General features: G+C 63.6%; 2 protein-coding genes across 8 annotated transcripts in view; one reads left to right on the forward strand and one right to left on the reverse strand.

Moving 5' to 3' along the window:
- Positions 1-11,047, forward strand: part of FARP2 (FERM, ARH/RhoGEF and pleckstrin domain protein 2) — an 87,372-nt gene extending 76,325 nt beyond the window's left edge. Inside the window, exons 19-28 of one of the 3 annotated variants that reach the window (XM_039861145.1) lie at positions 369-499; positions 2,700-2,768; positions 3,296-3,385; positions 7,098-7,118; positions 7,305-7,387; positions 8,334-8,452; positions 8,713-8,873; positions 9,809-9,916; positions 10,023-10,174; positions 10,415-11,047. In XM_039861145.1, the coding sequence (XP_039717079.1) occupies positions 369-499; positions 2,700-2,768; positions 3,296-3,385; positions 7,098-7,118; positions 7,305-7,387; positions 8,334-8,452; positions 8,713-8,873; positions 9,809-9,916; positions 10,023-10,174; positions 10,415-10,484 (1,004 nt within the window). In that variant the 3' untranslated portion in view covers positions 10,485-11,047. Of the gene's footprint in view, positions 1-368; positions 500-2,699; positions 2,769-3,295; positions 3,386-7,097; positions 7,388-8,333; positions 8,453-8,712; positions 8,874-9,808; positions 9,917-10,022; positions 10,175-10,414 lie in introns of all 3 variants that reach the window. The other 2 variants (XM_039861137.1, XM_039861154.1) reach the window with 2 other exon arrangements.
- Positions 11,048-11,118: 71 nt separating this feature from the next.
- STK25 (serine/threonine kinase 25) lies at positions 11,119-21,493 on the reverse strand. 5 transcript variants are annotated; one of them, XM_039861179.1, is made up of 12 exons: positions 21,353-21,493; positions 20,784-20,904; positions 16,598-16,828; positions 15,848-15,904; positions 15,251-15,359; positions 14,606-14,766; positions 14,334-14,519; positions 13,938-14,083; positions 13,630-13,744; positions 13,368-13,439; positions 11,886-12,022; positions 11,119-11,680 (listed from the first exon to the last, which is right to left on the reverse strand). In XM_039861179.1, exons 2-12 carry the CDS (start codon positions 20,811-20,813, stop codon positions 11,641-11,643), a joined length of 1,284 nt encoding a protein of 427 aa, XP_039717113.1. In that variant the 5' UTR covers positions 20,814-20,904; positions 21,353-21,493; the 3' UTR covers positions 11,119-11,640. The 5 variants fall into 5 exon arrangements, with proteins under 5 accessions (XP_039717113.1, XP_039717120.1, XP_039717102.1 ...); XM_039861186.1 differs by having other exon boundaries at positions 14,606-14,763; positions 21,291-21,450; XM_039861168.1 differs by having other exon boundaries at positions 21,291-21,450.
- Between the last annotated feature and the right edge of the window lie 297 nt (positions 21,494-21,790).

Below are 21,790 nucleotides of genomic sequence, written 5' to 3' on the forward strand. Positions count from 1 at the left end.
CTCCATTCAAGAAGAAAATTATAAATGCTTCGAAGGTGCAAATTATTTAGCTCTTAAAATCCAGTAAGTGATTTTTCCCTAAAGAACAAACACCGCTTTGCCCGGAACAGTAAACAGCTATTTACAAAGACCGTTCTTTGCCTTTATCATGCTGAGTGCTGGCCGGTCAGCGGCTTGGGCCGAACGAGTTTGAGCCCCAGGTCAGCTTCAGGGACCCGCACTGGCCATGCCCAGCAGCCGAAAAACGTGCTGGCGGCCCTGTGTGGGGTTTGATAGCATGCCCTTGACTTAAAACGCCGGTTCCCGTCACAGAGTGGTGACCGCCTCCCCGTCCCCGGGTGCCTGCACTGAGGGGCCTCTTCATACAGATGCCCTCACGGTCATCACGGAGATGACCGCCATGCTCCGACACAGCCTGGTCCGGCTGGAGAACCTGCAGAAGCTGACGGAGCTGCAGCGGGACCTGGTCGGCGTGGAGAGCCTCATCGCCCCGGGCCGGGTGAGTGGCTCCGTGTGCATGTGTCCGAGCTGGCGACCACATTGTTTGCACAGAGATGTGAGTCACACGGCACAGGTTCCCCTCTTGAAGCCATCCAGTGGGTTTCAGTGTGTTTGAGGGTGTGCAGACATTCCCCTCCCACCCGGAGGAGACCCGTGCCCACTGGCAGCCGCTCCCCGTGCCAGGCTCCATGCCGTCTCTGGGCTCACTTGTCCTCGACGTTCGCAGCACACGGCCTTCTCGCCTGGCTTCTTCCAGCCGGCGCCACGTTTCCACGGTTCCTGACGTCGCCGTGTGTCGGCCTTGCTCCTTTTCAAGGCTGGACAGTACTCGCGCCGCAGACCGGCCACTCTCCGGTCCATCATCAGCCGACGGACGCTGGGCGGGTTTCCCTCTCCGGCTGTGGCGCGCAGTCTGCCGTGAACGCTGTAACGTCCTAGTGTGGACACGTGTGTGCGGTTCTCCCGCGCACACACCTGGGACTGGGATTCCTGGGTCGTGGGTGATCGCGTGGAACGTTTTGAGCTGCCGGGTTTTCCAGGGACGGCTCCCTTCCGCAGCCCCTCCAGCCATCCGATGGTGTGTGGCTGTGGGTTGCGTTTCCCCAGCGGCGAGGGTCGGGCGTCTTTCGTGTGCTCGCTGGCCATCCGTATGCCGTCTTTGAAGTGCCTGTTCAGACCCTTTGCTCACCTTGTAACTGGCTTGTTTGTCCTTCTCCTTTGCGGTGTGAGGGTCTGTGTCTGCTGGGTCCCAGCCTCCTACTGGAATGCGACTTGCAGAGACGCTCTCCCGTGTTGTGGGCTGTCTCTTTACGCTGCTGACGGTGTCGTTTACGGCACAGACGGCTTCGTTTCCGTGACGTCCAGTCTACCTGCTTTCTCGCTGTCGTAGATCAGCAGCCGCTGCGCAGGCGGAGGCACGGAGTTGTCTCCTGTGCCTCTTTCTGCAAGTTTTACATGTTTTCACTCTTGCATTTAGATTTGATCCATTTCGAGTTCATTTTCGTAGACGGTGTGACACAGGGGCCCAACTTCGGTCTTTTCCACGTGACATCCAGTCGTCCCAGTACCATTTGCTGAATTGCCTTTGCACCCTTGTCAAAACTCAACGGGCCATAGATGTGGAGGTTTATTTCTGAACCCTCGGATCTGTCCCACGTGTTAGTATTCCTCTGCTGGGCTGCGTACCTTCTGTCACCGATGCCTTTTGCTTTGGCTCAGCACTGTCGACATAAGAAAACGTTCTGAGGGGTGCGTGGGGACGTCTCCTGTCTCGACACAGACATACGTGTAGTGGAGCGTGGCCGAGTGCACTGTTTCTATGCTGGCCTCTTAGACGGCACTGGGAACGTGGGGCCACGTGTCCCAAGGGAGGAACGAGGACTGGGATGTCCGGGAGGCTCCGCTCCTGGGCTGGGCCTTCCGGGCCAGGACCCCTTCACCTCCTGTCGCTCGTCGACTGACCGCAGGGCTCCGCAGTGGCACTGCTGCAGGGCGGTGGGGCTCTCATTACACGTGTCGTTCCTCCCAGCGCCCCCACAGTGTCATACCCGGTGGCCCCAGGGCACTGTCACTGACAGGACAAATAAGCAAGAGCAGTGGCATCGAGCAGGTCCAGTGGGCTCTGGAGCCAAGGCTGGAATGTGGCCTGGGCTCCATGTCCCTAGGACGCAGAGGCCTGGGAGTGGCCAGGGGACCGATGTCCGCTGCTCGGCCCCTGCCTCGCGGAAGTAGATGCTGAGCAGATGCTGGCTGCCATACTGCTTGTTAGTCACAACCCCCAAAGGGAACTGTGTGCCCCGCTCCCAACCAGACTCAAGCTGCATCTGCCCAGTTCCTCTCAAAGTCCAGCTCGGATGTCACCCCCATGGCTGACGTCCCCACGAGCTTCTCAATGAGAACATTCCATTTACTCTACACGACAGCCCTCGGCGCAGCCGGCCCGTGACGAGACGCGGCAGCAGCCGCCCAGCAGACAGTCTGGGGACTGAGTTCGCTGGCACCCAGCCAGGCCCCGGCTGGCCGGAAGGAGCAGGCAGGAGGGAGGAGGGTGCAAGGCGCAGAGGGCATGTGGGCATCTGGGCTCCTGCAGAGGGGCTCGGAGAAGTGTAAGCGGTGACAGTGACGCCAGCCTACCCGCCAGCCGCCATCTGCTGCGTGGCCCTGGGCCCACCCCGAGGGACCGCGTCGCTGTCTTGCAGGAGTTCATCCGCGAGGGCTGCCTGCACAAGCTCACCAAGAAAGGCCTGCAGCAGAGGATGTTCTTCCTGGTAGGTGGGCGGCCGCGGCCCTGCCAGGGGCCTGTGCTGCAGCTTCGGGCAGGCGGGCGGGCGGCCTCATGGCCAGGCGGGAGCTGGGGCTGCCTTCTCCTTAGCTGTGGGCTCCTGTCCCACGGACGAGCAAAGGCCAGAGGATAGGAAAGCCACGTGCCTGTGGCCGCAGGGTGTCCACCCTGCCGCGGCCACGTCCAAGTGTCCTGCTCACCACTTGGACTCTGGGAGCTGAGGCTCTCCCAGCGGGCCCCTGCTGCCACCGGCTTTTCTCCGTCAGCCCCCTTCCTCACGGCTGGTCGGTAGATACGGACCCGAGCCATCTGGATGAGGGGCGGCTGGGCCCCGATGCCCACCGGTCTCTGAGGTTGCCAGTTGTCTCTGGTCGAAATAATTGTATGAAGTCAAATTCCCTTTTTTGCCAAAATCTCCGCAAGCCGAATATATCTGATAACCACTGACAGTTAAGACGTCGAAACCGTGTTATTTGCTTTTAAAATGTATTTATCTAAAGCTTCTCGGCTCAGTTCTCAGACATGCTGCTGTACACGAGCAGAGGCGTCTCGGGGACCAGCCGCTTCCGGACCCGGGGTCTCCTTCCGCTCCGCGGCATGCTGGTGAGTGCTGGGGCGCGGCTGGGTCCGGGCCCGCTACCTGAAAGCACCTGCCGGGCTCTGCTCTGTCCCCACCTGTTGTGGTTACTGGTCTTGGAGCTCACGGGGCTCCCCCACAGCCCTCCCAGGGCCGTCCGCACCCTGGGGTCACCGCCAGCACCTGCAGGTCAAGGCCCCACTCACCGTGTCTACCCAGCGGGCCCTGTGAAGGACCCCAGGTGGGCGCTGCGCAGGTGGGGGCTGAGCCACCAACTCTTAAGACTAGAGTTTCACTTCTTTGATTTTATACTTGTATCTCTTTGCTCTTATGCTGACTATTTTGGTTCTTTGTGGCATTGGAAGGAGTTATTTCACACGCACACGCACACGCACACGCACATGCACACACTCACAGCTGTAAAATGGCCAGACACCTCTGCTGGGGAGCGGGCAGTGAGCCCGGCGCCCAGCGCCTTCCCTGCACACCCCTTGTGAGGCCCCGCTCTGAGTCCCGCGTGGCTTCTGCTGTGCCTTCCCACCTCCGCCTCATGAAGAGTCACAAGCTCGGCCCCGCCCGTGGTTGCGGGCCTGCCGCCCTGAGAACACTCTGCCTGCGCCGCAGTCCGTTGGGGCGCGCCCACACCCCCGCTGTCACAGGCGCAGCGTGATGCTTACCTCTCTGATGAGCAGAAACTGTTCACCCTACCACGCTCGTTTGTCACCCTTCCCCTTCGTGAGCACTGCTGCCCCTGGCCCGAGGCGGGTGCTGTTTGGGGGCCAAGGGAGGACCCTCGTGCAGACGTCTGCATGCTCCCATCTGCCCCCCATGCGCTCAGTCTGGGCCCCGTCTCTGGGAGTGGCGAAGGTAGCGGGCCAAGGCCAGCCCTTGCCACAAAGCTCTGCCGTTGGTCCAGAGCCTCCCGCGGCAGCGAGCATCTCTCCGCGCGCCCCTCCAGGCCCCCCGTCTGTGGGCGGGGGTCCGGCCACACTCTGCCCTGCCATCTCCGCCATTGCAGCCCAGAGCAGCTCTCCACCCCTGCCTTCTTCAGGGCGTCCTGCCCACCTCGGCCCTCCCTCCCAAGGGGCCCTCGGCAGCGTCCGCACCACGCGGTTCAGCTTCCTGAGCTCAGCAAGGGGATCGAAGGGGGTCGGCTCGAATGAGCTCATGCGCCGCCGCGGGAAGCAGACTCCATGTGTTCTAAAGTACCGTTAAAAGCGACACTTTCATCATACACGAAACAACTGGAAGTGCGGAGCGAGAGCGGCTCATCCCGCGGGGACGCGCACCGTCTGCGTGTGCCGTGTGCCCCAGCTCCCCGCGTGGGCCGTGTCTGTCGCACAGTGGACCCGCCCTTTTTACAAGCCATTCTGTAACCTGCACGTTTTGCTTAGCGATTCGTCACGAATGTCCTCACGCCTTCTGTGCGTCTGCCACCTCACTGAGGTGAGCGGTGGTTTGGGGGCCAAGCCCCATCCCGTTCCCGTGACCGGTCCCCGACACTGGACGTGCCGGCTGCATCTGGTTCTCCAGAACCAGAAGCCACAGCAATGTGTCTCTGTCCCCCTCCACACCCTTGACTGTGCCCTTGAGATGAACTCCGAAGGCGTCGTGTTAGCATAGTGCACTCGTGTGCATGGCTCGAATGTCACTGCGTCCTGGCTGTCAAGCAGCTGCCCCCATTGACCGTCCCGCTAGGCGCCTCTGCATCTGCCCCTTTCCCACAGCCCTGGGAAGCACGGGCTGTTCACCCCACCTTCTCCAGGGCGGGGGGTGCAGCCCCCGCTACCGCACTCCAGGAGGCGCATGTGTCTGTCGCTCTGGCCGCCATGGTGCCCTGTTCTTCACACACATTGTGAAACGTTAAAGACGCCAGCCCACCCTCGGCCCTTTTCACGTTGCCTGCAGGCTGGTTTTACGGAGTGCGATTTAAACTGTCTTGACCGTGATCGTCTTGTTCCTAAAAGAGCATCTCGCACGTCCTTGTCGAAGGAGTGAATTTAGATGTTTTTGTGTCAGAGCTGTCCCTCCTTCCCTTAGGGTTTCTGTCCCCGGTGCTGCCTCAGAAAGTCCTTTCTATGCCAAGACCTTGTCAGCACCTTGTTTCCTGGTGCATCATGGTTTAATTTTTCTCCATTAACCTACCTAAAATGTCGCATCGGATGACGTCCGGTTGGGACGCGAGCTCTGCCCGTGCCGTCAGTGTCCCGTCCCCCGTCAGGCCCTCGTCCCTCACCAGTCTGGAAGGCTGTCTTCACCCGTGGGCCGCCCGCGTTTCTCACTCGGGCTCTTCCTGGGTGCCCTGTGCCCCTCTCCGCCCTGGCGCCCATGGCCACTCTTAATTCGTGGGATCCTAAGCATGAATAAGGTTCATCCCTTATTCGTCCTTTGTAGAAAGGTTTTTTGCTATTCTCAGGTATTTAATTCTGCCAAATAAGTTTTGGAATCATTTGGACATGTTCTTTCAAAACACCATAGGGGTTTTTGTGGAAATTGCGTGACAGTCATGTGCTGCTTGATGACGGCACGCGTTCTGAGAGGCGTCATTCGGTGATTTCATCGTTGTGCAAACACTGTGGAGCGACTTGGCCGAGATGGCACCGCCTACCACACCCCTGAGCTGTGCGCGCAGCTGCCGCTCCTGGGCTACCGGCCTGCGCAGCCGCGGCCGCAGTGAACGCCACAGGCAACTGTAGGGTGATGCTGAGTATGTATATAGCTAAACATAGAAAAGGCACAATAAAGATACAGTATAAAAGATAAACGTGGGAAGAAAAGATTAAAAAAATGGTATGCTGTATAGGGTACGCACCGTGAATAGAGCTTGGGGACTGGAAGTTGCTCGAATCAGCGAGTGAGTGGTGGGTAAGTGTGACGGCCTCGGCCATGACCGTGCGTGACTGCAGACTCTGAACGCCGTCCACTTGGGCTGCACTAAATTTATAATGCAATGTATTAAATCAAGCACAAGAGAAAATAATAGTCAAGATGTGTAAGGCTGCCACAGGCGACGCAGCTTCCTGCTGTACAGCGAGCCCTTCTTAGCCGTAGAGACGACGGTGAAGAGCGTAGCGTAGTAAACACGTTACCATCAGGTGTCAGCTCTGCGCGTAACTGCGGGCAGTATTTTCACACGGCTGGCAGCACAGTAGCTTTGCTTACCCCAGAGTCACCTCAAACACCGGAGCAATGCATTGTGCTAGGATGGTACGGCAGCTGCGACGTCACTAGGTGACAGGAAGTTTTCAGCTCCACAATGATCTTGGGGGGCCACCGTCTACATGTGGTCTGTTGTTGACTGAAACGTTATGCGGTGCATGGCTGGATTTGCACATTAACCGACATCTCGGTCACCTCCCCGGCCATCGCTCACATTCATTTCAGATCTTTTATGTCCAGTGGCAGGCTCAGTGGTCAGCGTCGCAGAGTCCCTGCTTGTTTCCCTTTGACTCTGTGATGGGTCATTTCCAGTGTCAGCTCCCTCATGTCAGACCCTCACAGCCCGGGGACAGCCTCGCGTGGTCAGAGGGCAGTTTGCTGTCCGTGCTTTCAGGTTCGATCAGGTAATGTCATTCTGAAGCTGTTTCACTTAGTCACTGACCGCCGGGACGCATCTGCGGAGGTTTTTCTCTGGACCTGCACATGCTAGGTGTTGGTCCCCAGTGTGCGACGTGAACTGTGCGACTCCCTCTCTGGTGACGGTAGTGCTCACCGTTTCTCCCTGTGCTTGATTTTCAGCTAATAGTGCTGGACCCACCGGTGAGTAGTCGGGTGCCCTGTGGCCCACCGCCCGCCCGCCTGGGTGGCAGGCGCCGTGGCGTGGGGACTCCTCGTGCCTCCCGTAGCCCCCGTAGTCAGCGTAGACTTGGCCAGTGCAGAGCTCCCGCGCCACTGCGTTCGGCCAGCCCTGCTACACTCTACACTCCCACCCCTGCCTGCCCGCAGGTGGAAGCCAGCGAGGACACGCGGTCTGTCCCACACTGCTTCACCATTTACGCGGCTCCGAAGACCATCGTGGTGGCAGCCAGGTAAGGAGGCCAGGAGCGGGGCCTCCCTGTCGCGGCCAAGTCCCCTCAGAGTTGTGGGAGTGACGTGTGTCCCTGGAGGCGTCGTGTGTCCAACGTGCTTCTCCACTGGTGGGGCTTGGAGGGCACGTGACACTTGCGAACATGCCCGCGACTGGCCATGGTGCTCACAGCACTGGAGGACGGCCAGGCTCCAGGAGCACGAGCTCTTGGCACACCGGCAGCCCAAGGGGCAGCCCGACAGGCCAGTGGGAAGAGCCTAGCCGGGTGGCCACGCCACGGTCCCCATCTGCATCCTGCCCCCAGGGCTGTGCAGCACGAGGCTCATCAGGCCCAGCTCAGGAGCAAATGGCCACTTTCCCTGCCCCCCCCAACCCCAGGCAGCAGGAAGAAGACCTGAGCCCCAAGGTTCAGGGCAGCCCTGCCTCAGGCACCAGCACCTGCTGTGCTCAGTCCCTCCCCTGGGGAAGCCCAGTGGGTACCCAACTTGTAGCTTCCACCCTGTAGTGTCCTAGCCCAGGGGTCCCCAGCCTCCCGGGCCACGGATCTGGAAGGTCTGTGGCCCGTTAGGATCTGGCCACACAGCAGGAGGTGAGCGGCGGGCCAGTGAGCGAAGGTCCATCTGCATCTGCAGCCGCTCCCAGCGCCGGCGTCACCACCTCAGCTGCGCCTCAGATCCTCAGGCATTAGGTTCTCACGGCACCCGGCCCTGGGGCCGGAAAGGTTGGGGACAGCTGCTGTAGAGCCCCGCTCCAAGCTGGCAGTGCCAATCCCTGGGGGATACAGGCTAGTCCACCAGCAGCACTCCCGGCAGCCCTCTGGACCCACAGACGGGACACGGGGCGACACAGGCACCCGACCCCCTGACCTACCCCCCACGAGGTCGGCGCAGCGAGGGGCCCTGGCCGCGCTCTGCCAGCCAGCCCTGAGCCTTGGCCCTGCCTCGCAGCTCTCGGCTAGAGAAGGAGAAGTGGATGCAGGACCTGGACTCCGCCATCGAAGCGGCCAAGGGCGGTGGCGCCACGCCCCTGGAGCTGCCGGGCAGCGTGGTGTGCACCCCGCCCCGCAGTGAGTTCCCCCCGAGACCCCTAGGGCGCCCAAGGAGGCTCTTCTGCAAATCGGTTTCCTTGGGTGCGGGCTGTCCCCTGCCCCCAGGTGCTCTTCTCACAAGGACCGTTCCGGGCCGCGTTCCGGCCACGTGGTCTTGCCCTCCACCTGCGCCTGGCCTGGGCCCGAGGGCTCCCCTGCCCCCGAGGCCCATCCCCTCTGTGGAGGGCCCGGCCCAGCCAGCCCGTCCCCTCTGAGCGGACGGCCGCCTTCTCCCCCAGGATCCTCGGACGAGGTCCCTCTGGAGCAGGAGCTAGCCCATGCTCACAGCACCCGCAGCCCCCCGGAGGGGCAGAGCACGCTCCGGGCCAACAGCACGGCGCACGTGTGCTGGTGCCGGAGCACCAGCGTCTCCAGAGCCGACCACAGTGCGGCCGTCGAGGTACGGCGGGCGTGAGCACCTCTGCTGTGCCAGCTGCTGACGAGGCCGGGCCAGGCACCCAGGCTGCCTGCCCGGGGCAGGAAGCCCGCTTGGGCACAGCTGCCCAGGGTTTGCCTGGGCTCGGGGGGTGACAGTTGCTCAAGGCTAGTGCAGACCAGTGAGGAAAACTGAGCCATGTGCTGGGAAGAGCCAGGGTGGTGTCCCCAGGGTTCTCAAAGGGACCGTCACTGGGGGCTGTTGCCTCCGTCACTTGGCTCCAGCCATTCGCCTTTCAGTGTGGTTTCTGAGCTTCTGCTGAACCTGGGGGAGCCCTGCACGTAAGCAGTTAGAGCCCCGGGCTCACCTGCCAGGTGGGGCTGGACACGCAGGGTACACGTGGATGGGTGAGCGTACCCCCTGCAAGTCTGGGGCCGTGACCCAGGATACCTCTTCAGCCACGCGTCACTAGGTACAGGCCCACCCTAGAGTGAGGGTGCAAGAGAACGGGTGGCACTGGTCTGCGGGTCTCCAGGGCCGGGCCTCCCACCTCACCTCAGTGCCGAAGGTGGCTCAGCCCACACCTTGTGCAGCATAGGTCACACTCAAGGCCTCTGGGGGTTACGGCCCTCTCCTCCCACCATGTGAAAGAACCTTCCAGACTTGGCTCCATGTGCTCTGTTGGGGCTTCGTCTCCTCGGGCCAGGGGACTCGTGGCAGTTGGGAAACTGCCTGCCAGTAAGGGGGAGACAGAACCCCATTAGGCTGATAAGTGCCGAGGAACAGCGCTGCTGCGGGAAGCCGCTGGTGCTGGCGGCACAGAAGCAAAATCCAGGCTGCAGCTGCACCTCTGGGGCGGCCCACATTCTTGGGGAGCAGTCCTGCCCCCGGGAGGCCCCAGGAGGGTGACCGCTCTGGGGTCTTGCAACCCCAGCAGATGCCCTTACGCCTTTTTTCAGAACCAGCTCTCAGGGTATCTGCTGAGAAAGTTCAAAAACAGTAATGGATGGCAGAAACTCTGGGTGGTCTTCACCAATTTCTGTTTGTTCTTCTACAAGACTCATCAGGTAGGGAGCACCCCCAGGGGTGGGCCTTCTCACCCTGCTGCTGGGTGAGGGGAGGGTAGCTGGCTGGCAGGGCCGCACCCATAGACGTGCTTGTGCCGCCTTCCAGGACGACCACCCCCTGGCCAGCCTCCCGCTGCTGGGCTACCGTGTGAGTGTGCCCCAGGAGGCTGACGGCATCCTCAAGGAGCACGTCTTCAAGCTGCAGTTCAAGTCGCACGTCTACTTCTTCCGGGCCGAGAGCAAATACACCTTCGGGAGGTAACTGCGTGGGCATCCTGGTCCTGCCCCCACTGACGGGCTGGAGCCAGGGTTTCTGGTCCTGGACAGGGAGAGCAGAGCACTGCCTCTGGGGACCCCACTGGCCCTTGGTTTGTCCCATGTACTCCATGTTCTGGGTCATTCTTGGGAAGATACTTGATCCCACCAGTCTGATGGCCAGAGCATGCCCTGCTTCCCAGGTGAGCATCCTGGAGTCTGACAGGCCAACCTGTTCTCCAGGTGGATGGAGGTGATTGAGAGCGCCAGCAGCTCACCTGGGAGGGCCGGGCCCCCCGAGGAGGAGGCATGAAGCCCACGCTGCCCGGTGAGGAAGGAAACGAGGAAGCAGAACACAGTCAGCACATGCCCCGTGGCTGCCTGCCCTGACTCTTCCCGACAACAGACCAGCAGTGTGGCCGGGCATCACAGCGACACCTGGGTCCCCCTCGAGACCCAATGCACCCCTTGGGCCTCTAGGGCCCTGGACAGAACACGCACACGAGTGGAAACACCGGCCCGGCTCCAGTGTGACCAAAGCGGGCCGCCTGCCCTCTTCCTCTTCAGAGCAGGCCCTGCCGAGGGTTGGTTTTGGACGGGAACCGGGGTGGCCCAGCTGCCTTGTCCTTCAGTCTAGGTCGACCATGGCTGGGGCATAGGCCTCAGGTCACAGCTACACACACGTCCAGCAGAAGCCACCTTGGTGCCCACCCCACATACCTCCAGACAAGTGGAAACCAAAGTCCTCGTGTGGCCCTCGGAGGGCCAGGCCCCTAATTCATTGGTGCCCCGCGGTTTCATAGACAGGGAGGTGCGTACACACGCTTTGCTTGTGCTAACGTGCGTGTGGCCAAAAGTAAAGGGCATGTCACCACACCTGTGCCACCCTCTGTTCAGTCTGCGCCCCCCCCAACCCCCCGGAGGTCCCCGCCCACCACCAGTGCAGCTCAATTCAGGTGTTTATTGAAAGGGGCAGGAGCCTCTCCGTGTCCCGTGAGACCAACACCTTAACTTCGGAAGATACAGGAAAGCAGAGTTCAGTTTTCTTAAAATACAAAATGTTCTGGCTGACGCGTGCGCTTACGAGAAGACACGGCACCTGGTCTCACACCACAAGGCAAATCCACGGCCACTATGGCCCTGGGCAGGGGAGGGGCTGGGCTGACAGGTTCCACACCCCCATCCAAGCAGCTGCACCCAGTGAGCCTGGGGGAGGGGACGGCCCTGCCAAGGAGGCCTGAGGGGACCGAGCCCGCTGCCCCCACAGGGTCACTTGGTTCTCCAGGGGTCTCTGCTGCCAGCTGTAACCTCAGCCCAGCCAGGAAGGGACGGGGGACAGCCCTCCGCACAGGGTAGGGGCTGAGACCCAGCGGTGAGGCCGTGACACGGTGCAAGGGGCTCCAAGTCAGCGAGGGCCCTACAGAGCTCAAAACGAAGGCCACCCTGCCCGCTCCCCGTCCACGGCGGCTTCAGCGGCTGGACGTCAGGTGGTTTCTGTTGTGTGAAAACCTAGGAGAGAGGAGCCTGTCACTGCTCCCGCCCCACGTGCAGGCCCCGCAAGAACCCACCAGGCGGCAGCACCGAGCAGCCTGGGGAGGGGGAATCAGGGACCCTGGGTGAGGCCACGGGCAGGAGCCCGAGAAAGGCAGGGGAGCCCGCCCACCCCTCCCCAGCCCGAAGCCAAGAGCGGAGACACCTCCTGCAGCGTCCTCACCGCTGCACCCGCTCCACCAAGTGGGCCATCAGCTGGTCCGAGATGCCGGGGCAGGACTCCTCGGCCAGGCTGAAGGCGTTCTCCAGCTCCTCCAGCGCCCCCACGCCCCCGCCGCTCTGCCGGTGCTTCTCTCTGAGCTGCGGACACAGCACCACCCTGGCTGCAGGCTTTCGCCCCCACCGGAGCCCCTCGTGGCCCTTCCTCCGCCAGGCGAGGACAGTGGGGGCACCTGAAGGCTCTGGTTAGGGACCCAGCCAGCCCGAAGGCAAGGACGCCACTCACGGAGGCTCAGATCAGGGTTCTCAAGAGGGGTCCCTGGCAGCCCCCCATGGCTGACTGTGTAGTGAGCTCAGAGCTCAGTGGCCACATGGAGCCCTACCCAGGCTGGCAAGACCTTGTCATGGGAATCATGGCTGATTCCCAATTGTGGGTCACAGCAGCTCTTGGCTCAGGGCTAATAGACTTGAGAACACAGCCCAGGAACGCCCAGAATGCACCACATGGCCAGCGACCAGCTCTGACCTCTGGGGCTAGAGGGTACCAGCAGTCGCCCGTCAGCCTCCACTGTCCTGAGCAGCAGGAACGGGCTGGGAATCCCAGGGCAGGCAACCTGGTAGGGATGAGCTAGACAGGTTGGCATAGAGCGCCCTGCCCCACTCCACACCTGACAGAAAAAAGACACACTGCCCAGCAGCCCTGAGCTCAGGCCCAGCCCACAGAATCAGGACCCCCTCAGGGTCCTGCCGGCCTGGGTGGGGCTCCATGTGGCCACTGAGCTCTGAGCTCACTACACAAACATCGCGGCAGGGAGCCCAGCCCACAGCCCCCCGTCCCCCATGCCACAGGCTATAAGCCCGGGGAGAAGCCAGGCAGGCCCTCCTCTCCCAGGCCGCATGCCACACGGGGCCCAGTGCGGGGACTGGCCTCGGCTCCAGCTGTCTGAGCTCCATGAGCTCCCGCTGCCCAGCCCAGGTGTCCCCACGTTCCTCAGGAGGGCTCTGCTGCCTCCAGGCTCACAGCCCATCTAGCCTCCCTGGACTCCAGGTGCTGCTGTCACCTGGGGCAGAAACCGGTCATGTGACCCACTGCCACATGTCCCAGGTGTAGGGGCTCCTGGCTATGTCATACTCCTGTGGTGCTACCGACTACCCATCAGCAGGTGACACAAACAAAGGTCACATAACCATGGAGGACTCAGCTGCCCCTGCGCCCCTCCCTGCCTAGGCCTGACACCCAACACCTAGACATCCCAGCTCTTCTAGTCATCACATGTTTGCAGTTCAAAGCCACCCTGGGACCCCAGGGGCCAGGGAACTTGAGAGGACCGTGTCAGAGCAGTTTGTCCCAACCATTCGTAATCCTGCTCAGAACGCCCGGCCCATGAGTCTAACGGCACTGGGCTCCAAGGGCCGGGGAAACCCCGGGTACCGGATGGAGCTGGCCAGCCGCCCCCACCCACAGGACCCCTGGCCCAGCCCTCACCTCTCCGAAGACAGGCCGGACCAGCGTGGACAGGCACTGGGACCTCGGCTGCCTCTTGGCAGGCTCAGCAGACTGCAAAAGCAGGACCCCGGCGGGGTGAGCTGAGAAGCAGGTGGCCCTGCCCCCGCCCCATTTTCCGCCTCCTGGAGGAGCGCAGCCTGTCAGGGTAGCTCAGCACAAGGCCCAGGGGTGTACCACCCCCACAGCCCTTGCCCGCTGGCTCTAGCAGCCCCCCGCTCAGCTCAGCATGCGGGGGCCAGACCTTCTGGGGGCCGTGCAGCGCTGACCCCTTGTGCAGCTTGCTGTGCGGGCTTGGCCGGATGGTGGGGGGGAACGTCCAGATGGGGCCCTGCTCCCCATCCTCAGCATCCCCATCGCTGCGGGGAAAGACGAGAGTCACAAGGGCTGGGGGCTGAGGCCCAGGCGGTCCCGAGCAAACGCCTGGGCCTCCCCGCCACACGCTGGTGGGGCCCTGCACAGGATGCAGGGGCCAGGTGATCACACGGGTCCCCGGCCACTAGCACCTGCCTCTAGCCGAGTGGGCCAGGACCCCCCAGGGACAAGCCCTACATGTCAGAGTCCTCCGAGCTGGACTCCTCGCCGTGGCCCTCAGACTTCCAGCGCTTGTAGCGGTCAATGAGCTCGGTGAGGAAGGACGTCTTCTTGGTGTAGCGCGTGATGAACTTGTGCTTCAGGAGCTCTCTGGCCGTGGGCCGCTGTCGGGGGAAGGACGCAGGTCAGGACCCAGGTCACCAGGCCCGGGGACAGCGAGACTCCGCCCTGAGGCTGCAGCAGGCTTCGGCAGCCTGCTCTCTGGGAGGGCTCAGTGAGGGGCCCTGGGGAGGCACCTCGAAAGCCAGCGTGGGGCTGGCATGGGGAGTGGCCTCTGCAGACCCCCCAGAGGACAGGCCCGGGCCCGGCCACGTGGTCCCAACCCACCCCACGAACTGGGGCCTGGAGCCTTACGAATCGGGGGTCCTTGTTGAGGCAGGCCTCCACAAACTCCTTGAAGGGCTTGCTGTGGTGGCCCTCTAGCACGGGCGGGCTGTTCTTGGGGATCAGGAACAGGACGCGCATGGGGTGGAGGTCAGAGTTCGGAGGCTCACCTTTGGCCAGTTCAATGGCCGTGATCCCCAGTGACCAGATGTCAGCCTAGACAGAGAGCCACACAGGACACGTGGCACCAGGGTGGCCCCGAGCCCTGCCAGCGCCGCTGCCGTCACGGCCGCCAGGCCCACCTTGAAGTCGTAGGCTGACTGCTTGATGACCTCGGGCGCCATCCAGAAGGGGGTGCCCACGAACGTGTTCCTCTTGATGTGCGTGTCCGTGAGCTGCCCTGCCACCCCGAAGTCCGCCAGCTTCACGTCGCCTTGCTCCGAGAGCAGCACATTGGCAGCTGCTTGATACAGGACAGCGAGGCATCACGCTCTGAGCCAGGGAGACCCCACCGCGAGCAGCTGCCTGAAGCAGCACCTGCTGGTGGAGCCTCACTCAGCTTTGCCTCCCCCCGCGGCCCAGAGACAGGCCCAGGCCAGGGCACTGCCGGGGGCGCCCGCAAGCGTGAGGGGCCCTCCCCGGGCCTGCCTTCCACACCAGCATGCAGGTGGCCCTGACTCCTCCCCAGGGACTCGGCAGGGCCAACCCACAGTGCGGTGGCTCTCCCAACCGGAGACGGCTGGCATTCCCGGTGCGTGAGGGCGTGGCGCCAGCACCAGCGTCTCTGCCATCAGTGTCCGGTGGCCGCAGGGGACAAAGGCCAGGAGCGCAGAGCTGCGAGGCCCCCAGCCCCACCAGCCGCGTGCCCCGCACGGCCGCCTGCCACCTCACACCCTGGCCTGTCCAGGGTTGGCGGGCTCGAGGGGAGAGGAGGCGAGCCTGGGGACCTTTGATGTCTCGGTGGATCTTTCGCTCCGAGTGCAGGTAGTCCAGGCCCTTGAGAATCTCCCGCAGGATGGTGGCGATGTAGGTCTCCTCCAGGGGGCCCGGCTTCAGCTGCACACAGACGGGGTGGGGCCTCAGACACCTCCCCGCCACACCTCCTTCGCCCACAGCCAGGCCTGAGCTCGACTGCACTCCCATGAGGGTGACCCTGCAGACGGTGGGTCTTCACCTCCCCCTACTTCTGAAACAAAGTTTTAGACGCAGGCCAGGTGGGTGTGAGGGAGGGTCTTCTTAGAGAACAAAGGCCACCACCACCTTTGCTGGGAAGGTAGATGAGGAGGACAAGGTGCTGTCACACTCCTGAGCCCATGTGTCCAGAGGCACTAACCCCGCCTGCCCCCCACAAGCCAGCAGAGGCCCCGGACCCCTCGGCATCAACCGAGGGGGCTGCAAACAGCTCCTGACTAAGGCTGAGGCACCAAGACAGTGAAGGAGAGGGCCCCAGGAGCCCAGGGGCCCGGGACACTGTCAGGACCCCGCAGCAACCTGTCCTGTAGCCCTGCCCGGCAAGCTGTCCACGGCTGCGGCCTACACCTCACCAGGTCCAGCGCGGAGCCGCCGCCCAGGTACTCCATGATGATCCACAGCTTCGTGCTCTGGGACCAGAGAAAGGCCTGTCAGCATGTGGCAGCCAGCACGGGGCACCCCAGGCCACAGGACACACTCCCCAGCAGGGTTCCAAAGCCTCGGGGCCCTCCAAGGGAGGGCTTCACCAGCAGCCCCACCCGCTCCCCTCCCAACACCCCTGCTGCAGCAGCTCTGCAGACGGACCACAGCCCAGACCAGCGGCCGACTGTACTCTGCTAACACACGCCCCCAAAACCAGGCTGGGAAAACAGCCTACCCAGGCGGCACGCGCCTTGACACACGTGCACACCAGGTGCCCCTGGGCAGGCCCCCGCAGGCTGGCACTGGGCTCTGGGCTCCAGCTCAGGGGTCCCAGAGAGCTCCTAGCAGGGCCTCATGGATGCATGGGGCTTACCCCAGTCCCCCCAAGACATGGCACAGCCAGGCGGTGGGGTCATGCGGCTGGTTCAGAACCCCTGACCCTACAGACCTGTTCTCACTCCGCCGCCCCCAGGCATCCCCGGAGGATGAGCCCAGGAACCTCCAGCACGCCAGCTTGGCCTTCGGGCTCCTGTTTTCTGGGAGCCGCTCCCGTGGGAAGCTGGTTCTGTGCTCCCGTCAGGGACCCTCGCCTCAGACCAGGCCTGGCCTCCCAGCGGCCCCACGGAACCCTGGGCCCCCACTCACACCCGAGCACAACCCACCCCGCTCCCTGCAGGCACCTTGAGGTAGGAGCCGAAGTAGCGGGTGATGTAGGGGCTGTCGCACTGGCTGAGCACAGTGATCTCCTGCTGGATGTCCTCAATCTCGTCCTCGGCCTCCTCCAGGTCGATGATCTTGATGGCCACCACCTCCTTGGTGCGGTTGTCGATGCCCTTGAACACCTCCCCGAAGGAGCCCTTGCCGATGCGGTCCAGTTTGGTGAAGAGCTCCTCGGGGTCCACGCGTGAGTGCTGCGGGCGAGGGGCAGGCGGCCGTCAGAGTGCGCGGCCCTGAGCGCAGGGAGCTCGGCCGGGTTCTTCTCGGTTCTCCGTAGTGGTTTCAGTTCAGAATGTGGACGTTTGCCCCCGCCCCAGGGCAAAGACCCTCGAGAGCACAGGGGTCTGGCTCCAGCCGTGGGGCCGTGGGTCAGGCCAAGGGGCCAAGGGCAAGAGGTCACACCTGCAGCCCACTCCCACGGTGGGGGGGACCAAGCAAGACGCAGTGGCGGGTTAAAAGGGACGTGCAGGTGGAGCATGGTGACCTCAGGCAGTGAGACTGTCCTGTATGCTGCTGAGGTGCGGGGTACCAGGAGTGAACTTTCTGGAAACTGTGGGCTTGGTTAATAACAGTGTATCGATACGGACTCAACCATTTTAACAAACTTAGCACCCTAAAGCCAACCTAGCAGGTTAAGGAGGAGGAGCGAGGGATGTATCATTTCCCTGTAAACTCAACTGCTCAAAAACTAAAGTCTATTAATTTAAAACACACACACACACACCCGAGCTCTCCCTGCACACCTGGCAGCTACACTCGAAAGGGCTTCCCTCGTCACCCCAATCCAGTCTTGGGGACACCTGCACTGAGCTGCACAGTGATGCTTCCTGGACGCCTCATCCTGGACACTCAAAGATCACAGAAAAGCGCCTTGTGTGTCCCTCAGACTCGAACACAGACAAGGCCTGACAGGCACAAGGCTGCAGTACAGATGGCCTGGGATGGAGTCGGGAGAGGGGCGTCCACAAGCTGAGAACCACAGCCTTGACCCTGAGCCTCAGTACGTCACAGTCAGACAGCTCAGCGTGGGGGCTGCGTGAAGGACAGCAATGCAGAGAGCCAGTTGGGGCCACCAGGGCATCCTCCGGCCCCGCCCACATGGCTTCTGGGCTCCTGAGGACACGGTGTGCCCTCTGCCCACCCTGGACGTGCTCTCAGGAAGCCAGGGGCAGTCTCACAGGCCCACTGACCACGAAGGACCCACATGGGGTTCAGCGGCGTTGGGGTGGGAGCCTAGCATCTCATCCAAACAGAGGCAGAAAGGGTCCCCAAATCACCTGGCCTCCAGCCCACAGAGCACCTCCCTCTGAAGGGGCTGCCCACATCCCCGAGCGCCTGCAGAGGGCCAGTGTGAAATGGCGAAATCACATCTGCTGTGTCAGGCGCTGAAGGGCCGGCCAGGGTCCTGAGAGTCATCCAGAGCAGGCTCAGAGCCCACGGGGCCCAGGCTCACGCCAGGCCCGACTGGCTACACACACTACACGTCACCCAGAGATTGCCCAGTGAGCTGTCGTCCCGGGGTTCGTGACCAGGAGGGAGGAGGGGGATGCCCACAGGCCCGCACCTGTGGACACAGCTGGCCAGGTAAGCCAGGAAAGTGAAAGCCACACGGAGACGGGCGCTCTGGGGGGGCAGCTGGCTGGGCCGCACGCTGGCAGGTTGGGGCCAGAAGTGGGGCCTCCACACAGATACGGAATCCTCCCACGGAGCAGGCCAGGCAAGGTCGAGGACGGGCCGGCCGGCCTCCTGGCAGCGGCTGAGACAGGTGCCCCAAGCGGGCCGATGAGGCGTCCACTCGCACCCTGGCTCGGCCCATTAAGGAACGCAGCCCTTCTCATTCCCTTCCCGGAACAGGCAGCCCAGGGCACGTGCAAGAAGTGACAACCAGCTACCAGGAAGTCCCCGAAGCCAAGAGGGAGGCTCAGGTAGCACGAGGACAGCACAGGCTCCAGATCACGGCCGCTCGGCTGCCGTCAGGGTGCGGGTGGGCGGGATGGATCCGCGAGCAGAGCCAACCCCAAGAGCACACGGCCCACACCGCGGGCCACGCAGCCACCAGCACAGAACCCCTTCCTGACGGAGGGAAAGCCCGCTCTGCCTCTGGGCGGGCACGTCGCGGCTCCCTGCTCAGCCCTGGCCGTGGTGGCCCGCAGCCCGGGAAGCAGCCCCCCTTCTGGCTGCTCCTCCACCAGCAGGGTCACCGTGCTTGCTCGGGCCCCAGGTGGTGGTCCACTGGACTGCTGGGCCACAGCCTGCCCCCAGCTCATGCCGGGCAGCCCTGCAAGACACCCGGAGAGAGCCGTCCAGGTACTCCCGTCCAGCTGGTGCCTGACCTTGTGTCCCTCTCTGAAGATGGCCCAAGGGAAACCCTGGAGGAAGTAGAGCCGAGACCTGGCGGCGCTGGTCGGCATCAATGCCGTAGATGTTGGGGTCCCCTGACTACCCTAAGGCCTCTGCCGATGACATGTCCGCCCGTTCGGCTCTGCTGACAACACCTTAGCACTCCACACACACGGCAAGAGCCAGGCTGGGTCTGCCACAGTCACAGACAAGGGAGGCCCAGGCCGCGTGCTCAGACCCCCACCGCCTCAAGCAGAGTCCAGGCCTCAACACCCCCCATTCTCACACCTTTTGGGTCCCCACTGCTGTCGGTGAGTCAACTGAGCAGACAAGGCATGATAGGGACACCCCTGGCCATGCTGAACCTACAAGTTCATCACAGGGATGGTTTGGGGGCCCAGGCCGCCCTCCTAGACAGTGCATGTGGCCTGGACAATCGCTCAGGTCGCTCTGCTGGCTCTGGTAGTCAAGACCCTCGTTCTCCAGATCAGCCCTGGCACTGCCAGAGCCAGGGCCACCGCCTGGCAGTGTGTCTGCATTAGTGGCAACTGTGAACTAAGAGCTGCCCGTCCCTGACCATCACGTGAGCATACGGCGCTACCATGTAGCAATTCGGGGGACGCAGGGGCAGGAGCGCAGGCTATGGGGGAGCCCAGCTGCTGCCCCACACGGGGACTACCCCACAGGGCCCGGGACAACCTTCTCAAGAGAAAATGCCATCCTGTTGAGCTTCCGGCCATCAACAAAGGCCGAGCTCTCCGCCCCTGAAGGACAAAGGTGGCTTCCTTCCTTTGGGGTCCCCTCCCAGCCCCTCGGCGCCCGCGCTCCCTCCTGGGTGTGACTGGACACCCTGGCGCATCCCGTGGGCCAGTGGCAGGGCAGGTACGCGGGAGCGCTCCCCACGGCTCCTAGAAATGAGCTGGAGACAGACCCCTCCCAGCATCCTGGTCACGCGCTCTACAGGACACAAAACGTCAAAACGAATGAAACATCTTGCTCCAGCCCTTTTCCCCGCATGCGCACAGCGCTCCCGCCGTCTGCCGTGCCTGCGGCTGCCTCTGCTTAGGGGCCAGGGAGCCAAAGGACGATCGTCCCAACACCTTGCAGCAGTCACCCTAAAAGAAATTACAAGAACCACTCAACCAAAGAGAAAGATGGGGGGCACCACCCAGGCGGGCACTCGGCCTGGGCAAGACGGGCGCTGCGGGGCAGCCTCTCCATCTCTGCTCCGGGGACACACACACGTCTGCAGATGGCCCCGCACGCCAGCTCCTGAACGCGACGAGCCACTTTATTCACATCCCCAGCCCCTCTCCATCGCCCATCAGGGAGGGGTCTCCCGGAGCCCCTGCCCTAGTCAACCGGCTGAACAACTGCCGCCAGGCCAAGGCTCCGGACCTTCGCTGGCCCAGCAGATGTGCAGCCCACGGGGTCGCGCAGCCCACGGGGTCGCGCACCCCGGGCCGCCTGTCCCGCTGGTCCTGATGCCCGTGGGCTGCTGCACGAAACCCACACCAGCCGCGCGGAGTCAGCCCTGGGCCCCAGCAAGCCCGAGCACCTCAGGACTGCTCCCCACTGTGGCCCTCAGAACTGCATCAGGAGGCTTCCCAGGAACACTGCTCCCTTCACCCCATACACCCCTCGGGGAGGCTCTTCTGAAACCCCATAACGACCTACGCGACACCCGTCAGTGAAAAATGTCCCTTCGTGGCCTGCTCCCTTCCTTGGAGTCCGCAGTCACTGCTCTTGTGGGGGAAGAGGAGGGCTCGAGCACGCGCGCACGTTCACAAACCAGAAACCGAGCCTCACCTGGTTGGCGAACCCCCTGAGGTGAGCCATGTCTGCGCTGGCTCAGAGCAGCCGCTGCAACTCCAGGGGGCCCGAGATTCCGCCTCGACGCTCTGGAGCCCGGCTCGCTCGCTTCAGTCAACTGGAGGGAGAGCAGGCCGCTCGGTGCCCGTTCGGGGGAAGGGGCGACCGCTCCTCCAACCCCCTGGGCACGCGCTCCAGGCGGGGCGGCGGGCTGGAGTCAGGAGGGCCGGCCCCCACCCCGGGAAAAGCCCCACTGCAGCCCTCCCCGCCCCGCCTGGGCCCAGCGCCCGCCAACCCGGGGCACCCCTCGAAGGCCCTCCCACCCCGGCCCCTGGCCCGGGTCCTGCCTCCGGGCCCGCCTGCCCCGGACCAGGCGCCGCTCCCGGTGCCCAGCCCCCCGCCGCGGGGCCCCGCCCCCGGTGCCTGCCCCTTTCCCCACTCCCCGCTTCGCTCGGCCCCCGCCCCAACCGCCCCAGGCGCGGGCTCGCCCGGCAGCGCGCCCACCTCCGGGGGGCTCCATCCCGGCCTCCCCCGGCCCGCTCCGCAGCGCCCGCGCAGGCTCCCACCCGCAGGCTCCGCTCGCCCGGGGACGCCCAGGCCCTCCAGCCCGCGAAGCAGCGGCAGCGGCGGCGACGGCCGGAGAAAGGCCGGCGTCGGCGACGGGGAGGGCGGCGCGCGGCGTCGTGGCTCAGCGCGGAGCTCTCTGGGACAGCGAGTCCCGCCGCTCGCCTCGAGCCTGGGCGTCCGCCGGTGCCGGACTACAAGATCCGGCAGGCCATGGGGCGGGGCGTTGTCGCGGCCGCGGGCGCGCCGCGGGGCTCGCTGGGACTCCGAGTCCGGATTCCTGAGAGGCTCTGGACTACGTCTCCCGGCAGGCCGTGGGGCGGGGCGGGGGCCTGGAGGCGGGGCGCCCGGGCTCTGGGGTCGCGGCCGCCCCGCCCCCTTCTCCTCTTTCTCCCTTTCTGCTCCTCCGAGGCTCATCTCCCTCGCTCCGCTCTCCCTCC

Source organism: Pteropus medius, unplaced genomic scaffold, assembly GCF_902729225.1.
Source record: "Pteropus medius unplaced genomic scaffold, Ma_sr-lr_union100, whole genome shotgun sequence".
In the NCBI taxonomy this organism is placed as follows: Eukaryota; Metazoa; Chordata; class Mammalia; order Chiroptera; family Pteropodidae; genus Pteropus; species Pteropus medius.